The 20101-nt window shown below is 40.3% G+C and overlaps 1 protein-coding gene across 3 annotated transcripts in view; it reads left to right on the top strand.

The window, feature by feature from the left end:
- Positions 1 to 19565: 19565 nt before the first annotated feature.
- Positions 19566 to 20101, top strand: part of LOC148030569 (uncharacterized) — a 109388-nt gene continuing 108852 nt past the window's right edge. The window contains exons 1-2 of one of the 3 annotated variants that reach the window (XM_087687281.1): positions 19567 to 19773; positions 19855 to 19944. Coding sequence is in view for 2 of the 3 variants with exons in the window: in XM_087687279.1 (XP_087543405.1) it covers positions 19729 to 19773 (45 nt within the window). In the remaining variant the exon portion in view is untranslated. Of the gene's footprint in view, positions 19774 to 19854; positions 19945 to 20101 lie in introns of all 3 variants that reach the window. The other 2 variants (XM_087687279.1, XM_087687278.1) reach the window with 2 other exon arrangements.

Below are 20101 nucleotides of genomic sequence, written 5' to 3' on the forward strand. Positions count from 1 at the left end.
AAGCTACTCAAAGGAGTGGAGCATTCCCTTAACAATTTGCAAAAGTCTAATTGAAGCTATGAAAGTACAAATGAAGGGTCATTGGTGCTTGACTATGGATGGGCCTAGCTCATTCTTCATCAAGTCACTTAGAATCAAACATGCTCCTGAAACTATCTCAAGTATTGATGATGGAAATGGTAATACACTAAGAGATGAAGTTGACATTGCTATAGTATTCACTATTCACTTCTCTGCTATGCTTGATGCCTCCCCCCTAGTTACTCTAGATTAGAGGTTGAGAGGAATGATGTCAAAGGTGAAGAAGGCCTCCTCCTTGATCGACCCTTTTCTAAGGAGGAATTGGATTTCATGGAAGATGAAGAAAGGAAAATCACTAGGGATTGATGGCATCCTAGTATTACCAAAGCTTATGGGAAGTGTGCACTAGATATTTGTGCAAATTGATTAATCAAATTAGAGACAACGACTCATTCCCCAAAGCTTTGAACATTGGCCTCATTAATCTTATCCTTAAATCACTTAATAGGGCTAAGATCTTAGCACGGAGATCCCTAACCATGTTGAATGTAGCTTACAAAATTATGGCTAAGGCATTGGAAAATAGGATTTAAATTCTTACTAGGGAGGCTTATTCACCCATAGCAATATGGCTTTGTTCAAGGAAGGAAAATTCACAATACAGTGCTTAACCTAGCTTTGTCAATTAGCATTTTCCTTGCCATTATTTCTACACGATTTCATATAACAATGAACCTGGTTGGTCACCTAATTGCTAAAATTCAAGACTACATCTACCTACCTACATCAAGAGCGTAATATAAGGAGCTATAACCATAATCTCATGTTGTACTATGAAGAAGAGTTGTTTTTTGCTTTATGAGCATCCACTTACCAAAGGGAAACTTGAGATTCACTCATAGGGGAAATTTATATAATTTGTTCTAATAAGCAGCCTAGAGTTTTGTGCAGACAATAGACACCATAGAGTACTATTGAGTATAATTCAATGTAGCCCACACTATGCATCGTTCCTTTCTCCTTTGTCCTAGTTTTGGGTTTGGGGACTAGTCAATCACTTGTACTAGATAGCCATATTTGCCCCTCTATTATGAATAAAGAGTTCAATTCTATTATCAATCTTATGTTCGATTAAGGCTTGTGTTAGTGCCTTTTATCATCTTGATACATTTTAGTATTAATATTGACTAAACAGTTGATTGTTTCAAATTTACATTTCTATCTAGAAAATTAATATTATATTTGGTAAAACATTTTTTTGGGTGTAATTGTCTCTATGAAAAAGCACGTTTGTCCATGTAAAAAGTACTTTTTCATAGTGTTGTTATGACTATTTTGCTAATTGATTGAGGGTCAACTCTTCTCCTATTCCTCATCCCCTTTTTTATAGTTAATCGAGAAAGCTATGACTTCGCTTATTAAGTATTATAGAGAAACAAAAAAAATGTAAAGAAATAGTGGGCCACTTAAGATCTGGTTTGCAAGGCAGCCAAGGTCACTTATTGAAGGAAGCAACTAAAGGATGTCAATGTGGATGAGGGGGATAGCATTGATGAATACTTGATACACACCAAAGTTTGAAAGAACAACTTGCAAATGTTGCTAAAAGTGTTTTAGATATGTAGCATGTATCCAAGGATTGTGACAACCTTGAGATTACATACCTACTACTAGTGGCACTACTAGTCATGTCACAACCATTGACTTAGCATCTTTTAATATGATTCTTGCTTTAAACCCCTACTACTAGATAGACTAGATGGGCTAGAAAATATTCCCAAGTCCCTTGTTAGATGAGAAAGCTATCACTCATCACATTAGGTCTTATGGAACAACCAAATATGAAAAGGAATATTGGGCCACTTTGTCCCAAGTTTGCAAGGTAGCCAAGGTTGCTTATCAAAGGAAGAAACTAGAGGATATTGATGTGGATGAGGGGATAGCATTAATGAATACTTGATATATGCCAAAGATTTGAAATAACAACTTCCACATATTGATAAAATTATTCTAGATGTGTGTTAACTTGTTATATGAAGCAAAGTAGAGTGGAACAAGAAAGGATGAAGTAAAGCAAGCAAGAAATGGCCAAGAAGAAAGAAAAAGCACAGAAAAGAGAAAAGTAGATCAAAATCAGAAAAAATCAAGGAAGGGTAGGTGAGGAGACAAATATAAGGATTTTGTGGCACAAAATGTATTGACATTAAGAATCATGCTGCTGAAGGGCAAGAAATATAAAATTAAATTTCTCTAAGCATTGGGCTCACTTCCATGCAAATTGTAAAATCCAAGTAAAATTAATAGCATGTGAGTGTGTGTGTCAATTTCTTCTTTTGAACAATAGATTGTCTAATGGGTCACATGACCCTTAAGATGGGTATTAGAGGAAGAGCGATGAGCACTAATGAGAACTTAGGCCTTGCCCCAAGGCCCAAAAGTTTAAATCTCCTATATAAGGTTCAAAAACCTTATTGTGAAACATTCCATGACCAATGCAACAAGAGCTTGTTTGCTTCTCTACCACTACTTTGTTTCTTTTTCTCTAGGCAATTTGTTGATGTGAACTCTCTTTGAGGTAGGGAGAGAGAAGTCTTGTGAGGTCTTGTGTATTGGTTCTTTTCTCTGTCACCTACTCCCCATCCTTTCTCTTGACCTTCTTAGGATTGTTCCTAGATTGAGAGGTAGAGAGATTGAGTTGTTACCTTAGGAGTAGAGAGCATGAAGGGGGTTGAGAGAGAGAGAGAGAGAGAGAGAGAGAGAGAGAGAGAGAGAGAAGAGAAACCCAAGGACTCAAAACTATCGACTATGATATGGACAAGTATATGATTGAATAAACTGTAGTGGACTCCAAGCCTAAGGAGATGTATGCATTGCTTGTCGATGGGGTAGTTAGAATGGATTGTGATAGAATGTGGTTAGAGTCCTTTGGAAGTATTGGATTATGAGCAAGGACTCAATCAAACACCTAGTAACCTTATAAGAAATTAGGACTGCTTTTGAGCTACAATTGCCAAGAGAAAAACCCTCATCCAATAAATGCTGTGAATTTGAGTTGGAAGTCAACTAAATAGTGACCCAAATTTTCCTATGCTACCTAAAACCCAATGCACCAAGGGGGACCTTTCGGTCCATGTGTGGTGCAAAAGGTTGAAGGAGGAAATGAGGGGGATTGTAAAAAATATAGATGCTGAGAAATAAAAGAAGCCTCACTTTCTCCCTAGAAACTTTATGAAATTCAAAAAAGGTGATCATGTACTGGTGATGCTTGGGCCTAAATGAGAAGGACAAATGTGTGAACCTATAGAATGTCCAACCAAGGCCAAATAAATCAATTTGGCTATGCAGAGGGGGGTTGACAAGCCTAGACATGTTTTCATTGCCCAATGACCTTACCGAGGACAAGGTAGCTAGCTAAGTTTGCCTAGTCACTTAAGGAACTTAAGGGAATAGACCCTAGCATCATCACTTATAATCTTCCCATGGTGCCAGACAGAGTGCCAATTAAACAACATCCTTATGCAATGAATCCTACAAATGCCAATGTAGTCAAGGAGAAAATAGACAAGCTTCTTTGAAATCGAGGACAAAAATTAGGTCTCCCCCTCATCATTGTGTTGAAGAAAATTTGCAAAATTAGAGTGTGCAACAACTCATTTTCTTATAATGAGCACATGTTGAAAAGGGTAACTGGAAAGAAGGCCTATAGCTTCCTAAACATTTTCAAGCTACAAGCAAGTGCAAATTCATTAGAACGATCATCACAAAATAGCTTTTGCTATGGAATGAAGCATGTTTGCATACATCGTATGCCCTTCAAACTAACCAATGCACCTACCACTTTTCTATTTGTAATGTTTGTCATGCCTTGTCATCTCCTACCTAGGAGCCTCAGTCTTAGTCACGAATAAGGACTTTAGGGGCTCTGACCTATATGTCACATGTTTTGACAAATTAGATAGCTCAATTTAGAGCACTTAGTTAATTGCATTTTCAATGTGATTTCTCCTCCAATTAGGATTTTGTGTGCATTTCTCGGGCAATAACTACTTTACACAGTTTGCCTACACTTGCTGGACATTGTCACTATCATCTGGGATTTTTCTAGGGTTACCTTTTTTTTGGCATTTTATTCGTCATTGACCAAAATTTATTGTTGGTTCGTTAGCAGTTATGGCCTCCCTTGATGCAAGTTGGCCATATTTGGACATTTTTTGCTATATATAGCATGCCCCTCCCATCATTCATTCATCTTCCTCCTTCCCTGGTAGGTGCACACTCTAACTCCATCGTCTTCCTCTATCTCAGGTGTGGTTGTCATCTCATTAGCTTGATCTAGTGCTCTCGTTGACGATATGGGCTACATGCAGAGACTGATCGGTCTCCTTTTGCTTTCATATATTTATCAACATTCTTTCTTGTTTACTACATATTTCATTCTTTTCTTACAATCTCTCTCTCTTCCCTTGTCTCTATATTTCCATTTCTTTCCACTTTTGTGCACTCTCACATGGTATCAAAGCATGGTATCATTGTCTAGAGAGACATAGAGTCCCTAATTCTTGCAAAGGAGGCCATCCACATCAGTGTTTTATTGAAAATGTAGCTTTCTTGTTGAAGGCAAGAGCTTATTTGTGTAGGTGATAGTATTTCTCCCCTAGGCGGACCTCTACATCGACTTCCTTTTGATCCTATAGCCATTTCCTCCTGTCTCAGGGCTATCTATAATCAAAATGCACATTTCTTCTGGGTGTCTTGTAGGATTACCAATAGTTTTGCAACTTTGATGATACAAATGAGGAGCTTTCTCAACACTCCTCTGAATGGCGATGAGATTATCATGTAGATTATGAAGAAGGGAGGTCACCTAGCCCATTTGTTTGGGAACCCTCTCCTACCCATTCTTTCCATGTGTCACAAAAGGCCTATTCTACTAGCCTTCATATGCCATTCATGGCACCCTCTATATAGGTCCATGTAATCCCTTCTTTATCCAAAGAGGACTACTTGATGGTTTAAACTACTTGCTTTGGTCGTGTAAGGTGGAGTGTATTCTCGATACCTTTGATCTTTGGGAGCTTGTTACCCACTCTATTTCACATCTAGTGGAGAATCCCACCATTGTATCATCGATGGATCATGCAGCCTTATGGGATTGGTTCAACTCTAAAGCCTGATCTTTCCTCTTTATGAGCTTACAAGATTCTTTCCTAGTGTATGTGCAGCACAGGTTGTGAAAAGTGATGGAAGTATGGACAAAGCTTGCTTCTTTGTACCATCAAAAGACATTTGCCCACCGAATTACTCTTGAGAAGAAATTATAGATGCTCGTTGTTGATGATTCTCCTTCCATGAAGGATCATATTAACAAGTTGAAGGATATGAGTTATGAGCTTCCATTCCTTGGTAGGATGATCTCTTCAAAGGATATGGCTATGATTCTTTTGACTCACCTACCATCTCCCTAGTTTGATGTCTTCTACACTAACCTTCTTACATCAAGGACCCGTGAAAAGTTTCTATGGGAGGAGCTTGCCTCGGAGCATGACAAGCACACCAAAGAGGTTGCCAATGGATCCACCTCCACTAAAGCTTTTGTTGCATGTTCAAGAGAGGGGAAGAAGAAGAAAGGGAAGTCAAAGACTCAAAGACAAGAGAGTTCTTCAAGCTCTAACTCTAATTTGAATAAGCCTAAATGCCCATATTGTGGGAAGGGGACACATCCAGAGGAGAATGTTAGAAGAAGTACCCTCATCTTTGTCTGGAAATGAAGGATTGAGCTAAAAATTTTGAACCTTCTACCTCTACTCCAGCAATTATCCATGAGTTTGTGTTCCTTCATATTGTTGAGTTAGAGGAGCCTTCTTCAGTGGTTGCCTTGTCTTCTAAGAGGCTTTGGTTGGTTGATACTGGAGCTTCTAGTCATATGAATCCATGAGGTGATTTATTGTAGGATCTATGCCCTTTTGAAGGTTCAGTCATTTTTGGTGACATTGTATGAGTGCCTATTTGTGGTGTTGACACTTAGACTTTGTTTCCCGAGACTGTGCTTCATGCCCCCTTCCACACAGACCCTTTATATTCTCGACTTGGGCTTTCCACTCCTCTCAGTTTATGGCCTTACTAGGCTTGGTACTGGAGTTGTCTTCATCAAGCAGGTTGTTTGCCTTGAGGACTTTTCTGTAGGGGTTGTTATTGTGACAAGTTGGCATGAGAGCAAGCTTTAGAGGCTCCATTTCCCTTTTCTTATGTAGGGTCCTCTCAGGCAATTGTCTATTGCTACACCTATTCCCGCTTGTGCACCACCTATTCCACAGGTTCCTTCCCATCCCCACCCTCTCCTCTAGTAGCTACCTCATATCCCCCATCCCTTTTAGAGGGGGCAATCTTGATGATGCAACTATGGATTTCCTAGCCCCTAGTGTTTCAGGGGGGTTTCCCAAGATTGTGAGGAGCTTCTTCATCGGCAATCAACAATGACAAACTTAATCAATATTGACATTTCTCTTGCCACCCTAAGATTTGTTTCTTTCTTGGCCTTCTGCCACATCCATGATCTGAGCAGGGGTATTACAATCATGTTTGCCATACCTTGTCATCTCTTGCCTATGAGCCTCACAGACGAGGACTTTAGGAGCATTGACTTGTTTGTCACTTGTTTTGATGAATGAGGTATCTCATTCCAAAGCACTTAGTTTATTGCCTTTCAATGCATTTTCTACTCCAATTAGGATTTTATGTGCATTTCCTGAGCAAATATTGCTTTTCACAATTTGCCTACACCAGCTGTCGGATATTGTCATTTTCATCTAGGATTTTTGCATGGTGACCCCTATTTTTTTGGCATTTTATTCGTCATTGATTAGCTTTTATTGCTGATTGACCAACATTTATGGCCTCTCTTGATGCAAGTTGGTCATATTTGGGCATTTTTTGTTATATATAGCCTACCCCTCCCATCATTTATTCATCTTCCTCCTTCCTTGGTATGTACATACTCTAACTCTATCATCTTCCTCCGTCTCCGATGTTGTCACCATCATCAACCTGATATGGTTCCCTCACAAACACTACGGGCTACGTGTAGAGACTGATCAATCTCCTTCTGCTTTCTCGTTTTTATCAACATTCTTTCTTGTTTAATGTAGATTTCATTTATCTTTTCTTGCAGTCTCTCTTTGTTCCTTTGTCTTTGTGTTTCCATTCCTTTCCATTGCACACTCTCACAATTTCAATAGTTAATGTGCACAATTTCTAATGACATGCTCTGCAAATGGTTGGAAGTATTCATGGATGACCTCTATGTATATATCCGACTAGGTAGAACATCTTGAAAAGCTCATAGCAATCTTTGAATTGTGTAGGTAATATGGTCTCTCTTTGAATAGTGGATGACCTCCACGTGCACATCAATTGGGTATAACATCACAAAAAGCTTAGAGAAATCTTTGAATAGTGTAAGAAATATGGCCTGTCTTTGAACCCCTTAAAGTGCTAATTCTAGGTCAACCATGGATGCATTCCTCGAACAGCTTAGAGTAGTCTTTGAATGGTATAGGGTATATGGTCTCTCTTTGAATGGTGGATGACCTCTGTGTACACATCAACTAGGTAGAACATCTTGAAAAGCTTAGAGCAATCTTTGAATGGTGTAGGTAATATGGTCTCTCTTTGAACCCCTTAAAGTGCTAGTTTTGGGCCAAACGTGGATGCATTCACGGACATGCGATATCAAAGAATGGCATTGCAACTGATTTCTCGAAAGTTAGAGTCATTGTTGAGTTGCCACCTTCAATAAACTATAAGGGAGTTGAATGATTTCTTGGCCACACGAGATATTACTGATGGTTTGTGCTGAACTATGCACTGATCTCTCAACCCTTGTATAGGTTGTTGATTGTTTTCAAGTGGATTGAGAAATGCTAATGTGCATATGTAACACTGAAAAAGGCTGAAAGGACTAAATGTAGCTCCCTTTTTTGTATCATGGATCAAATTCATAATTTCCACTTAACCAAAATGTCTTCATACTTGTTAGGGGTAAAGGCGCTTCTGCCTAGTCACCCGTGTATTATTACACTGACAGTACCCACCACTGCACATTGCAGGTGGCGGGTGCCCGTCTGTCACTTTATTCTTTATTCTTTTAGTGACAGTTTGAATAAAGGAAGGCTTGGTCACACATTGTAACTGATGGAGTTCCCATTTGATCTCTCTCTCTTTCTTGCTCTTTCTTGCTCTTGCTCTTCCGCCATAGCTCTTCCAAGCAAGCTTCGATCCTTCTCACCTTTCAACTGGTATCAGAGCATGGTTTCTTGAGCATTCCGACTTGGTTCGTGACTCCTTCAGCTTCCTATTGATTACCCACACTCATTAGTTCTCCTTCTCGGCAGCCATAGTCGACTCTCTTGAGCTCCCGTCACTCCCTAGCTTCTTGAGTACCTACATGGCCCCTTTGGGCACCCTCAAGGCATTCCAACAAAGGTATTCATTCACTTGCTTCAGGGTTTCATTGAAGTTTACAAGTACAATAGAGTTTGCAAGATCAAGGGCAGTCATAGCTCCCACCATTGGAGCTTGTTTACATCGTATCTTACTTGAAGCCTTTGTAGGCTATCTTGGGCTTGCACTAGGCTTCATTGGCTCAAGGTTGAGCCCTCTTTCACCTTGTATAGTCTCAGCAGGAGCAACTAAAGCCATCAACAAATTAGCGTGAATTTGCGCCTATTCCTGCAACCCCTGGACAGGTCCTCTTCAACTTGTTGATGACCATGGCATACCTCTACTCATTGTGGCACCCTTAACAATGATGCTTGACATGTTTTGAAGTCTCTCAAGCCTTTAACATTGATTTGAGGCCTCATAGCACTTTTTTGAACCAGTTTACAATAGCTTATAGACATTAAATGTCAATGCTACACTAGCAGTTGATGCCTATGCTTGTTTGGAGCTTTCTAGTTAAGTGGTTTGATGCCTATTGATGACTGATTGTTTGGGGATGCATTCATTTTGCCTACTGTTTGCTCTCATTGTACCTGGCTGTAATTTATTATAGCAAGCATTTATGCATGGACTGACATGGAATTTTCATGTTGAATCATCCTGATTTTATGTACTCTTGATGGTATTTGGTGGGCAGCATCATTAGCTATCAATTCGTGGTCATTTTGCCTTGGTTTTGGTGGTATTTTGCCTATTTACAGCAGAAAATAGCATGCAATTTTTGAACTGTCTACATTGTTTCAGCTTGCAGTATGGCATCTTCTTCCATTGACAGTGCTATCTTCAACATCATAACCTTGATGGTACGAATTATGCCTATTGGAAGAGCCAAGTTTGGCAGGTATTGGTGTAAAAATCGCAGATAAAACCACTAAGGTTACATAGAGAGCAACTTGAAACCATGATTGATTATGAATGGATGGAGCTTGATGAGTTATGCAAGTCCACCCTCATCTTATCTCTCACTGAATAGGTGCATTACAATATGGTTAAGGAAGCATAGAGTGCTTGGCAACTTTGGGATAAGATCAAGAATCTCTATGACAAGAAAAGTTTAGCAAGTCAGATGTATTGGCTGAAGCAACTTATGGATCTGCACATGAAGGAGAATATGACGATGTCTACTCATTTGAGCTAGTTCCATGCTATCCTCAAGAACTTGACTTCATAGGGCATTACTTTCAATTATGAGGTTACTCCATTGTTTTTGCTTGGGACTCTGAGTGAGTCATGGGATGTATTCCGCACTGCCTTATGTGCTCCTACTACTATTTTGAACTTGCGTGATGTAGAGAGTGCTCTTTGCAGGAAAAGATCGACTGTAAGAACTTGGATGCCTCTCATGTGTCACATGCTTTGATTGTTAGAGGCAGAGATGGTATTGGAAAGAATGACCATGGGTATGGACATGGCAGAGACTCGCAGAAGTCTAGGTCTAAGTCACATGGTAAGTTGCGCAACAAGTCTCGTGGAAGAAATGCTAATGTGATATGTCATCATTGTGGCAAAAAGGGTCATATACGCCCACAATGTCATGAGTTGCGCAATGAGAAGCGCAAAGAGAAGGAGAAAGACAAAGTACAAGAAAAGTCCTCTGATCGCAGCATTATGCTATCCAGTGTAAAATTTGATGAGATTAATGTCATACAGATTGATGACTCCGATGGGAAGTACATACTTGTAGCTAGTTCTTGTGATACTACGCCATTGACCTAGGTTTACTCTATGTATGCGCAGTGCTGGCTTTTGGATTTTGGTGCTTAATTTCATGTTACACTATGTCGTGAGTGGTTTTATTCCTATCACACTGTTTCTTGTTCAGTTCATTTGGGTGCTGATAGGTCACTTACTATTGTTGGCATTGGGGATGTACGACTGCAGCTCACTACTAGCAGTACTTTTTTAGTATAGGATGTACATCACTTGCTATTGTTGGCATTGGGGATGTACGGCTGCAGTTCACTACTAGCAGTACTTTTCTATTACATGATGTATGTCATGTACATGCGCTTATACGCATTCTTATGTCTACAATGTAGCTTGATGATGTTGGGTTTCATGTCTCTTTTGGGGATTTTGCCTGAAAGATCACATGTGGCAGACTTGTGATTTGCTAGAGGTGCCAAGGCTGGCAGCCTCTATGCTCTTGTAGTTGATGGGTCCCCTATTGACTATGTTTTGTTAGTGGGTTCCATTCCACATGTATCTCTTTGGCATGCCCGTTTAGGCCATATGTCTTTGAAGGAAATGGAAATGCTTTCTAGTTTGTAGTACTTACCGCCCCTTGACTATTTATGTTTTGATTCATGTGAGCATTGTCTTTATGGGGCAGATAGACTAGGAATGTGCATAAGAAGCCTAGTAGGATACGCATGGGTGAGCCCTTGTCATTGATACATTCGGATGTCTGGGGCCCATGCCCTATCAGTCTATGGGTGATGCAAAGTATTTTGTGACATTTATTGATGATTTTTTGCGTAAAGTTTGGGCTTATCCCATTAAGCTTAAGTCAGATGTCTTGGCTATGTTTCAGAGATGGCTTGCATTGGTTGAGAACCAGACTGGACATAGGCTAAAATGCCTTAGGACTGACAATGGGGGAGAATATGTGTCACGTGCCTTTGAGCAGCTATGTGACGAGAGGGGTATTAAGCATCCGTTGACCGCCCCCTATTCCCCACCCCAGAATGGTTTGGTTAAGCAGATGAATAGAACCATCCAAGAGCGTATACGTAGTATACTTAGCCATGCAGGTCTACCACAGAGCTTTTGGGATGAGGCAGTCATTACAGCTATGCATATCATAAATAGATCACCTTCCAGTGGTTTGGATTTCTAGGTTGCAAAGGACATATGGACTAGGAAACCTCTGTCTTATGCATATCTACGTGTCTTTAGATGTGAGGCATTCTACCATGTACCCAAGGACAAGCGTAGTAAGTTGGATCCTAAGAGTGTCAAATGCATTTTCCTTGGCTATGGAGATGCAGGCGAGATGGGTTACCACCTCTAGGATTCGCAGGCACAGAAAGTCATCCGCAGTCGTGATGTAGTCTTCCATGAAGACAAGATGCATAGGCAGCCTGAGAAGGTAGTAGAGAAACGCAAGGTTATATTCCAGGAGGAGCCCCATGCTCTATTATAGCTTGCATAGCCAAATGGTCAGTCTGCAACAGCAGTTGGTACACATGGCCAAGGTGTTGGACAAGCAACAGAGCCCTACCATGAGACGGTCTACTAGAGATAGATGTCCACCTGATAGATTTGAGCCCTCTATGCATTATGTCTTGGTTACAGATGCAGGAGAGTCTCTCACTTATGATGAGGCTATGCGCAAGGGCTTGGGAGAGGGCTATGCAGTCTGAGTTGGACTCCCTGCATAAGAATATGACTTGGGATTTGGTTTCCTTGCCTATTGGCAAGAAGACTATTCCATGCAAATGGATGTACAAGCTAAAAAGTACCCCTAGACACCCCAAGCTAGCTTATAAGGCAAGACTTGTTGTTAAGGGTTTTAAATAGGAGCATGGAGTTGACTTTGATGAAGTCTTTTCTCCTGTGGTCAAGATGACCACCCTACGCTTAGTTTTGGTCTTAGTCGCGCAGCTTGACTTGAACCTGTATCAGATGGATGTCTAGACTGCATTCTTGAATGGGGATTTGCATGATAAGATTTACATGGAGCAGCCTAAGGGCTTCGCAGAACCTGGCAGGGAGCACCTAGTGTGCAAGTTGAGGAAAAGTATTTATGGCTTAAAGGAGGCACCTAGGGAGCGGTATCATAAGTTTGATGCCTTTATGCAATCACAGGGACATCAGGAGTGCTATGGATTCGTGCCTTTACACGAAGAAAGCATGTCATGGCTCATTACTTATTTTGGTACTTTATGTGGATGATATGTTGATAGCAGGGAAAGCTCATGATGAGCTGGATGCTCTTAAATCTCAACCGAATAAGAGCTTTGAGATGAAGGATTTGGGATAGGCCTCTCACATTCTTGGCATGCGCATTAAGCACAACATGCATCAAGGACTACTCTACCTCTCACAGAGGGAGTATATTCATAAAGTCCTCGAGTGTTTCCGCATACAGGACATGAAGCCTATTGGCTATCCATTACCTTCTTATGTGAAGATTTCACATGCCAATTATCCGCAGACACATGAGCAGAGAGCCGAGATGACCAAGATCCCTTATGCATCAGCTGTGGGCAGTTTGATGTATGCCATGATAGCCACTTGTCCAGATATTGCCTTTGCAGTTGGTGTTGCAGCACGCTATATGGCTACACTTGGCAAGAAGCATTGGGATGCTGTGAAGGGTATCATGAGATACCTGAAGGGCATAGTAGATATATGTATTTGCTATGGCAGCCATGATACAGGAGTTGTGGGGTACACAAACTCCGATTGTGCAGGACATGCAGATAGTAGGAAGTCCACTTCTGGCTATGTATTCACCTATGCTGGAGGTGCTGTCTCTTGGATGTCCAGGGTTCAGAAGTGTATGGCTCTATCTACCACCACTGAGGCCGAGTATGTTGCAGCCAACTGAGGCCTGCAAGGAGGCCATATGGTTAGGCTATTTGGTTCATGACCTTGGGATTGATGCTATAGCTACACTGCATTTGGATTCTATGAGTGATATTCAGCTAGCCAAGAATCCAGTCTTCCATGCAAAGACGAAACACATTGAGGTGAGGTATCGCTTCATATGTGGGGTCGTGGAGTACAGGTCTGTTGACCTTGTCAAGATCTCCATTGATGAAAATCCTATAGATCTACTCACGAAAAGCCTCACTACTAAGCACATTGCCTTCCTTAGGAGGTTGATGGACGTTGGATGAGATGATGTTTTTCCTCATCCTGTTGTACATGTGTACATTGTATTGTCTTTTTTTTTTCTTTTCACTCCTCACTAGGGCAAATTCACCTTTAAGTGGGAGGTTGTTGGGGGTAAAGGCACCTCCGCCTAGCTGCACATGTATTATTACATTGACAGTACTCGCCACTACACACTGCAAGTGGCGGACGCCCATCACCATCACTTTATTCTTTATTCTTTTAGTGATAGTTTGAATAAAGGAAGGCACGGTCACACATTATGACTGTTGGAGTTCCCATTTGGTCTCTCTCTCTTTCTTGCTCTTGCTCTCCTGCCATAGCTCTTCCAAGCAAGCTTTGATCCTTCTCAGCTTTCAACACTAAGTGGGTTTGCTATGTATATGGCAACTCATGCTACACTGTAGCAAGGAGTCAAGGCAATTAGGGGTGCCAACATGATGAAAACAATAGTGTCTTCACCTTGAAGCAACAAAAACAGTTTGCTTGTCACTTGCAACAACGGAAAGTGGGGGAGCTAAAGTTTTTTCTTTTGGGAAATTTAGATAAAGTGATCAAAAGTAGCAACATGACCAAGAAACTCATAGTAAAGTATAGGCTTTTCACTTATGTCAAAGCAATGCGTGAACTAGTGTAATTATTAGGATACTTTATCTTCATTTAGACGTTCACACCAGAAGCCAAGATAGAAGCGATTAGTATTGGAGAAGAAGCTAGAAGAAAACTTTGTCCTATAGCCCTTGCATCTTTATGGAGCTTGCTCTAGTTCTACAAAAAAGAGAAGAAAAATATGAACCAACTAAAAAGACAATGTTGGTGTGACCACTAGGTGGAATGAACACACAAGGTTGAATAATGACAGCTTATTATTTAGCGCTATTCAGGATGAAGATTTAAAGTCACATCCCAATATTCCATTCCATGCTCACTTATTGTAAACTTGGTACATTAGCTAGTAGAATTCCAAAAGGACTATTGGAAGACATATTGTTCTAGAGCACCATTAAGCAAAACTTGAATCATTTTTGGATTGATAATGTGGTGGAGTCACCTGCAAGGGCTAGGCACTACAAAAGACCCTACAAACACTAACAAATGCAAAGACCAAGTTTTGCACAAAAACCTATGGGTTTGCACTCACTTGGTTGGTGTATGTTGCCATGGGAGCTTCTATTACATGGATATTCACAACAAGCTTGACCATGAGTGTAGAGTTCAATCCCCCTGAAGGAAGTATAACCATCACAACCACCACAACCACTACCACACAAGATAGAGAGCAAGCCACAAGAGGTCAAGGCACAATAGGGACACACAAAACAAAACGAGGAAAAAGGAGAAGGGAAATGGAGGAGGAGGCTGATACGGTAATAGAAGACATGACAAAAGAGGCAAGGAAAGAGAAAAGGATAAAAGCACAGTGGTCAAGGTAAGAAAAATACAATTTCACTCTAACTATAACATAAGGTTTGATGAATTTGCAATTAGAGCAAGCAACACACTTAATGGAACATGAACATTTCCTCATAGGCACACATTTATCTTATCAAGAAGATCTATGTAAGAGAGAAGAAGAGCTACATAGAAAGGAGGAAGATTTGCATTGGAGGGAAGAAGAGTTGGCAAGAAAGAGAAGAAAGTTAGTGAAGGACAACTAGAGCTATACAATTAACGTAGACTACCCTTCAAACAATGCAAGTAGAGTTCTTGGAGCTAAAGAAAGGGTGATTTGTAAAGGGGGTTGCCTCTTAAAAAAAAGGGCAACAATCGGATGACTCCACAATTGGCTCTCATGAGCAAGGTGGTCAACTAGTATATGTAGGAGGGACCCACATGAGAGCACCTAGAGGCTTTGTTGCTGTGCATACAAATAGTGCAATTGCTCATCTTTTTTAAGTCATACTATGTGTTGTCATTGTATGTAAAAGGATATTTGAGTCACATTCATGCATAATCATCTTACATTAGGGCCATCTTTAGTCAACTTCAATAATTGAGGGTGGTTCATTCTAGCGAATGCCATTACTTATATGATCTTCACAGCTTTATGATCCTTTTCCAAAGAATGCACTTTTTGCACTCTTTGAGGACAATATAGAATGCACTTTAATTGAGGATTTGCTAGTATTTTGTGAGAGAGACCCAATTGATAGTTCTAGTGCTTTGTGAGAGACATCCATCCAATACATAGTTTTAGTTATACTTATAAATAAAGGTCAAGGTTCTAGGTCCTAGGATCATGTATAGCTCCTTCATTATTAAGTCAACATTGGTCGGCCATTACACCTTGGGGATGAAGATGCTTACCCTATCTTTTTCTATGCCAACTTCTATTTATTTGAATTCAACAACATATCTAGAGATATAATTTGGTGTATTCTTCACTTGTTTGTCATTGTACTTTTGAGCCGACTTTAAATGTATCCCTTTCAACACATATTGTGGGCTTCAATCTTCAGCACTTAGCATGGATCTATTACAACATTTTGTTTGGGTCGCCTCCATTTTGTGCAAATCATTTTGTCATCTGATTTGAGAGCTTCTCTACACCTAGAGTAGCATAACATGTGATTATTGCCTTCAAAATAGATGTGTTGCATCAAATTCTTGAATATCTCAGTCAAGTGAAAGGATTAGATGGCACACTATTGCCCCATCATGTTGTGCTAGAGTCATTCATACAAGTGCATAATGGATGGCTTAGACAACTAATTGATTGGGCATGTCAATGGAAGTGGATGTAGAGGACTTGAAGAACATAAAGATTCATAACATGGGAGGTAATATGAAAGGATATGCACCTATATTGGGACATGAAGTGAATTTGATGCATGGACCGATAAAATTTTCCCCTTTTTTCATGCCAGCATTGGAAGAAGGAAAAAGATCACAAGTAGTATTGAGGTCTATGTAGTTACAAATTGAACTTGGGTGAATATAGAACATAGTTTGAGAAGTAAGAGTTTGTGTTCGTGTATATACAAATTTCCTCAAGTTTCTAATACTAAGAGAATTGCAAGAAAATCAAGCATCATGGCTCTCACAAATGGAAGCATTGAGGCTTAGGGGACTATATTTCAAGCAAATGGAATGATGGATGAATGAATTCAACCATACAATTGTTGCCTTATGGACCAATGGAATGCACATAGTGCTTTTCTTTTGCAATGTGATTTTACGATGATGATATTATGTGGCACCCATATGGTTAGACCAGCCTTGAGTTGCCCTTAAGCCTTAAACTAAAGTCCTCGTCGTATTGCTACTGCAATGACCTTGTGTAGATGACTGATCGTTCGTTAGGTATAATTGTTTTAGGATGGAATTCCATGAAGCGACTGATAATCCATTTAGTGATGACCAATTGGTCTTCTCATTGTCAAGCATTTTTTTGAAAACTAAAAACCCCTAGTCAAACTGTAGTTAGGTTTGATTTTTGCTAGCTTAGTTGTTTGCGTGACTGATTGTTTTGTCGTTTCTTAGTTTGATTTTTTGTGTTTGTCTAGCTTATGATTTGTTTTTGTCATCTTGTTTGATTTTTGGAGTGTAGAAACTTGATAGCCTTGGTCGAGTTTGGTATTTTATTGGACAGGTTGGATTTAAAGTTTGCTAGTAGCTGCCATACATTGTGGAACATGTATGTTTTCTTATCAAGACTCTTGCACATCATGGGGATTATGGGTTCACAAGCACTTCACGTTGCACTTGTTAATTGCACTACACTCGGGGATTGTCTCTTATTATTATCAAATACTTCCATGCCATGGGTTGACTTTGATACACATTTTGCACCATCGTTGAGCACTAGCATGACATAAGGTCTGATGCAGCTATATGCAGTAAATCTTAGTTGCACATGCACTTGAGAGAGCACCTTCATTGAGCACGCATTGTTTCATGTACACACGCTATTTGGAATGTTTATCACTAAGTTAGGAATCTTTGGTTGAGTGGGAAAGGTGGTTGGGTGAGTTTGAGGGTCGTGAAGAACGCTGTCAATTGTGAGATGGATTGTTTCTTGATCAACATCTTGAGGCCCATAAGTTTTTTGAGCAACAGTGAGATTTTGGGTGGGTGGGGTGGAGTATGATATTTCTCCTTGTGCTAAGTGTTGAGAGGTGAGGATAAGGATCTTAAATAAACAAGAAACTGTGTTTGCATTTTGCACGACACACGAGCACATGTAGATAGGTTAGGCACAATTTCTTCAGTGCATCCATATTTTTGTGTAAAGCATCGATTGATTGGTTGCATATCATGGATCCGACATTGCACATTTATCAAATCATGTATGGTTGAGCACGATGTACATTTTTTCGTAGCATATTCTTGTCAAGACACATTGCTTGCATGAACAAAGCGTGGTACATATGAAGGAAATATCAGCCATTGAAGACGTGAGGGGGTGTGAAGACAAATTGAAGAAATTCTACAGCATTGATTGCATAGACTTTCTTGAATACATCATTAGTAAAGGGATTGATGTTGTTTCTCCTAGCAAGTCATGGCAAATTTTTAATGGTGAAAAAAGGGGGATCAAGTGATATGGATTGCAAGTGATGAATGTGGAATGGGACGTGTTTTAGAGATCCATACTAGTCTTTAGCTTATTGGCCTTGGATATTATCAAGATATCACAAGGAACCATGACATTTGCCTTCATTGTATGGACTAGTGCACGTGACAATATGGTGGAGTTTATACTCAGAATGCACTAGCTTTAGGCAAAAAAACTTAGATGACATGGTAGCTATTAAAGAGTATGAGGACCTTTATGAAGATGTCAATGCATGCTATTTTCAAGCCCCTTTGGAATTGGAAAACTAGAGAGGCAATGGCTTAAGGCTAGGTTATGAGCAAGAGCAAGGGTACAATGGAATGGAGGGAGAGGATGCTTATACCACCAACTATTGGCTTGGATAAGGAGATCGATTCAATTTGGAGTCAAAACGAGATTGGATGTGATTAGAGTTAGTCAAAATGCCAGAGGTGCAGCCAATGAAACATATAGGTTTACGTAGTTTGGGAAATGAGAGTGACAATTTGATGCAGATTGGCAAAAAAGAGACGACATCGAATTGCAGGGAGTAATGGAGGCTACCATTGATGATGGACAATAATGGGGCATTCAACATATTTTGATGACGAGACGGCTTATTGAGGATCATGGTGGAAATGAAAGCTTCAAAGCATTAGATGAAATAAAGAAGATGGAGGCCTGTGAGCGATGTCGATGGCGTTTTTGATGGATCACAAGCAAAATGACCATAAAAGAAACGCAATGTGATGGCATAATTGTGGGTAGGTAACAACATTTTGAAGGCATTGAGATTGAGATGGCGATGTTGATGGTGATAGGAAGACAACGTTCGAAATGCAAGGATGTTGATATTTTTAGAAAGACGTTTGTTTTAATGCTTAGTTTTTTTAAAGCCTTATGGCTCACGCTTGATTGGAACCCTTAAAGGCTTTTAATTTTGGGCTTAAAATTTGAGTTTTTTAAAGCCTTTGAGAAAGGTAAGGCTTAAAAAGTCTTAGGCTTTTTGGAAAAGCAACAATCCAAAAACACAACGTATGAGTGGATGAAAAACTAACTATATAAGGAGGAGAAGTGAGAAGAGCCTTACATTGCCCTACTCCTTCTAAGCTTCTTGTATCTTGTGAGAGGAGATTGGAGGGTCGCACGTGTGCAAGTGGAGACTTGAAATGCTATTTGTGAAGATTTGGAACCTCGTTGTTGAAGTGTCGAGTGTCGGCTCAAGGTTATTTTAAGGTATGGAAATTTCGTGCAATTGGTTTTCTCTTTGAAGTTTGTGTTTTCAAACATTGTAAGGCGTGTGTGATGCTCTACCCGGATTGAGTTCTTTGTTGTTTTTGAGCTACGAGAAGCATTGTGTGTTGTTTGGTTTCATGTGTGGTTCTCGTGGAGTTTGTTGAAACATTTAAAATTTTTGTGTTGCGTTGTATATCTGACGAAGTCAATAATCCTAATCAGCACTCCTTAACGTCTCATTATCGGGTTGTGGGAGAGGCTTGTCTTGATCACCGCTCGCATAACAATGCCATTGCTTTTGCGCATAGGCCCACGACCAAGATGATGGGCGGCCGCGACGCAAGGGCTCGTGCCCATCAAATGTGTCAATGGGCTTTGATCTCTCTCCCTCTCTTTTGCCTTCCCCATTTTGGCTGCCATCTCAAATTTACAAAAGCCCAGTCGTTTAAGTCAGTTCCTCTCGTCCTCACGGGAGGATGCCACTTGCAATTCGCCTTTTCTTGACACGAAGCAGCAGCAGCAGCAGCAGAGGCGCCATGGGATCCTGTACTGCAGACTAGGCCGCCATAAGCGTCGGTTGGGATAGCTGGTGGATGTCTCGCACCAGAGGCTTTGACACCCTCCATCTTCAACACAAGGTTTGCCCGCCCCCTCCGCTCTTTTTCTAAATTGTTTTAAATTTTTTTGGGGGGTTTTCATTTTTTTCTTTCTGCTTTTAGTTCTCCAGAATGTCGTAACTCGTCCTTGCCCTGCGTCTCTATTGAGCAATTTCGACAGACCCAGCTGAAATTTTCAAGTTTCAGCATCAAGTTAGTAGCACAATCCTTAGTATAGCATGTCGATTACCTAACTGTCTTGCGTGTGTCTGCTTGTTCATGGACGAGAAGATACAATTCTTAGTATAGCACGTATATTATCTACTGTGTCTGGTTGTTCGCACCTCATCATCTGGATATGCCTGTACAG

This window comes from Lygodium microphyllum, chromosome 10, assembly GCF_053477565.2.
Source record: "Lygodium microphyllum isolate KBCC chromosome 10, Lygodium_microphyllum_v1.1.10, whole genome shotgun sequence".
Classification (NCBI taxonomy): Eukaryota; Viridiplantae; Streptophyta; class Polypodiopsida; order Schizaeales; family Lygodiaceae; genus Lygodium; species Lygodium microphyllum.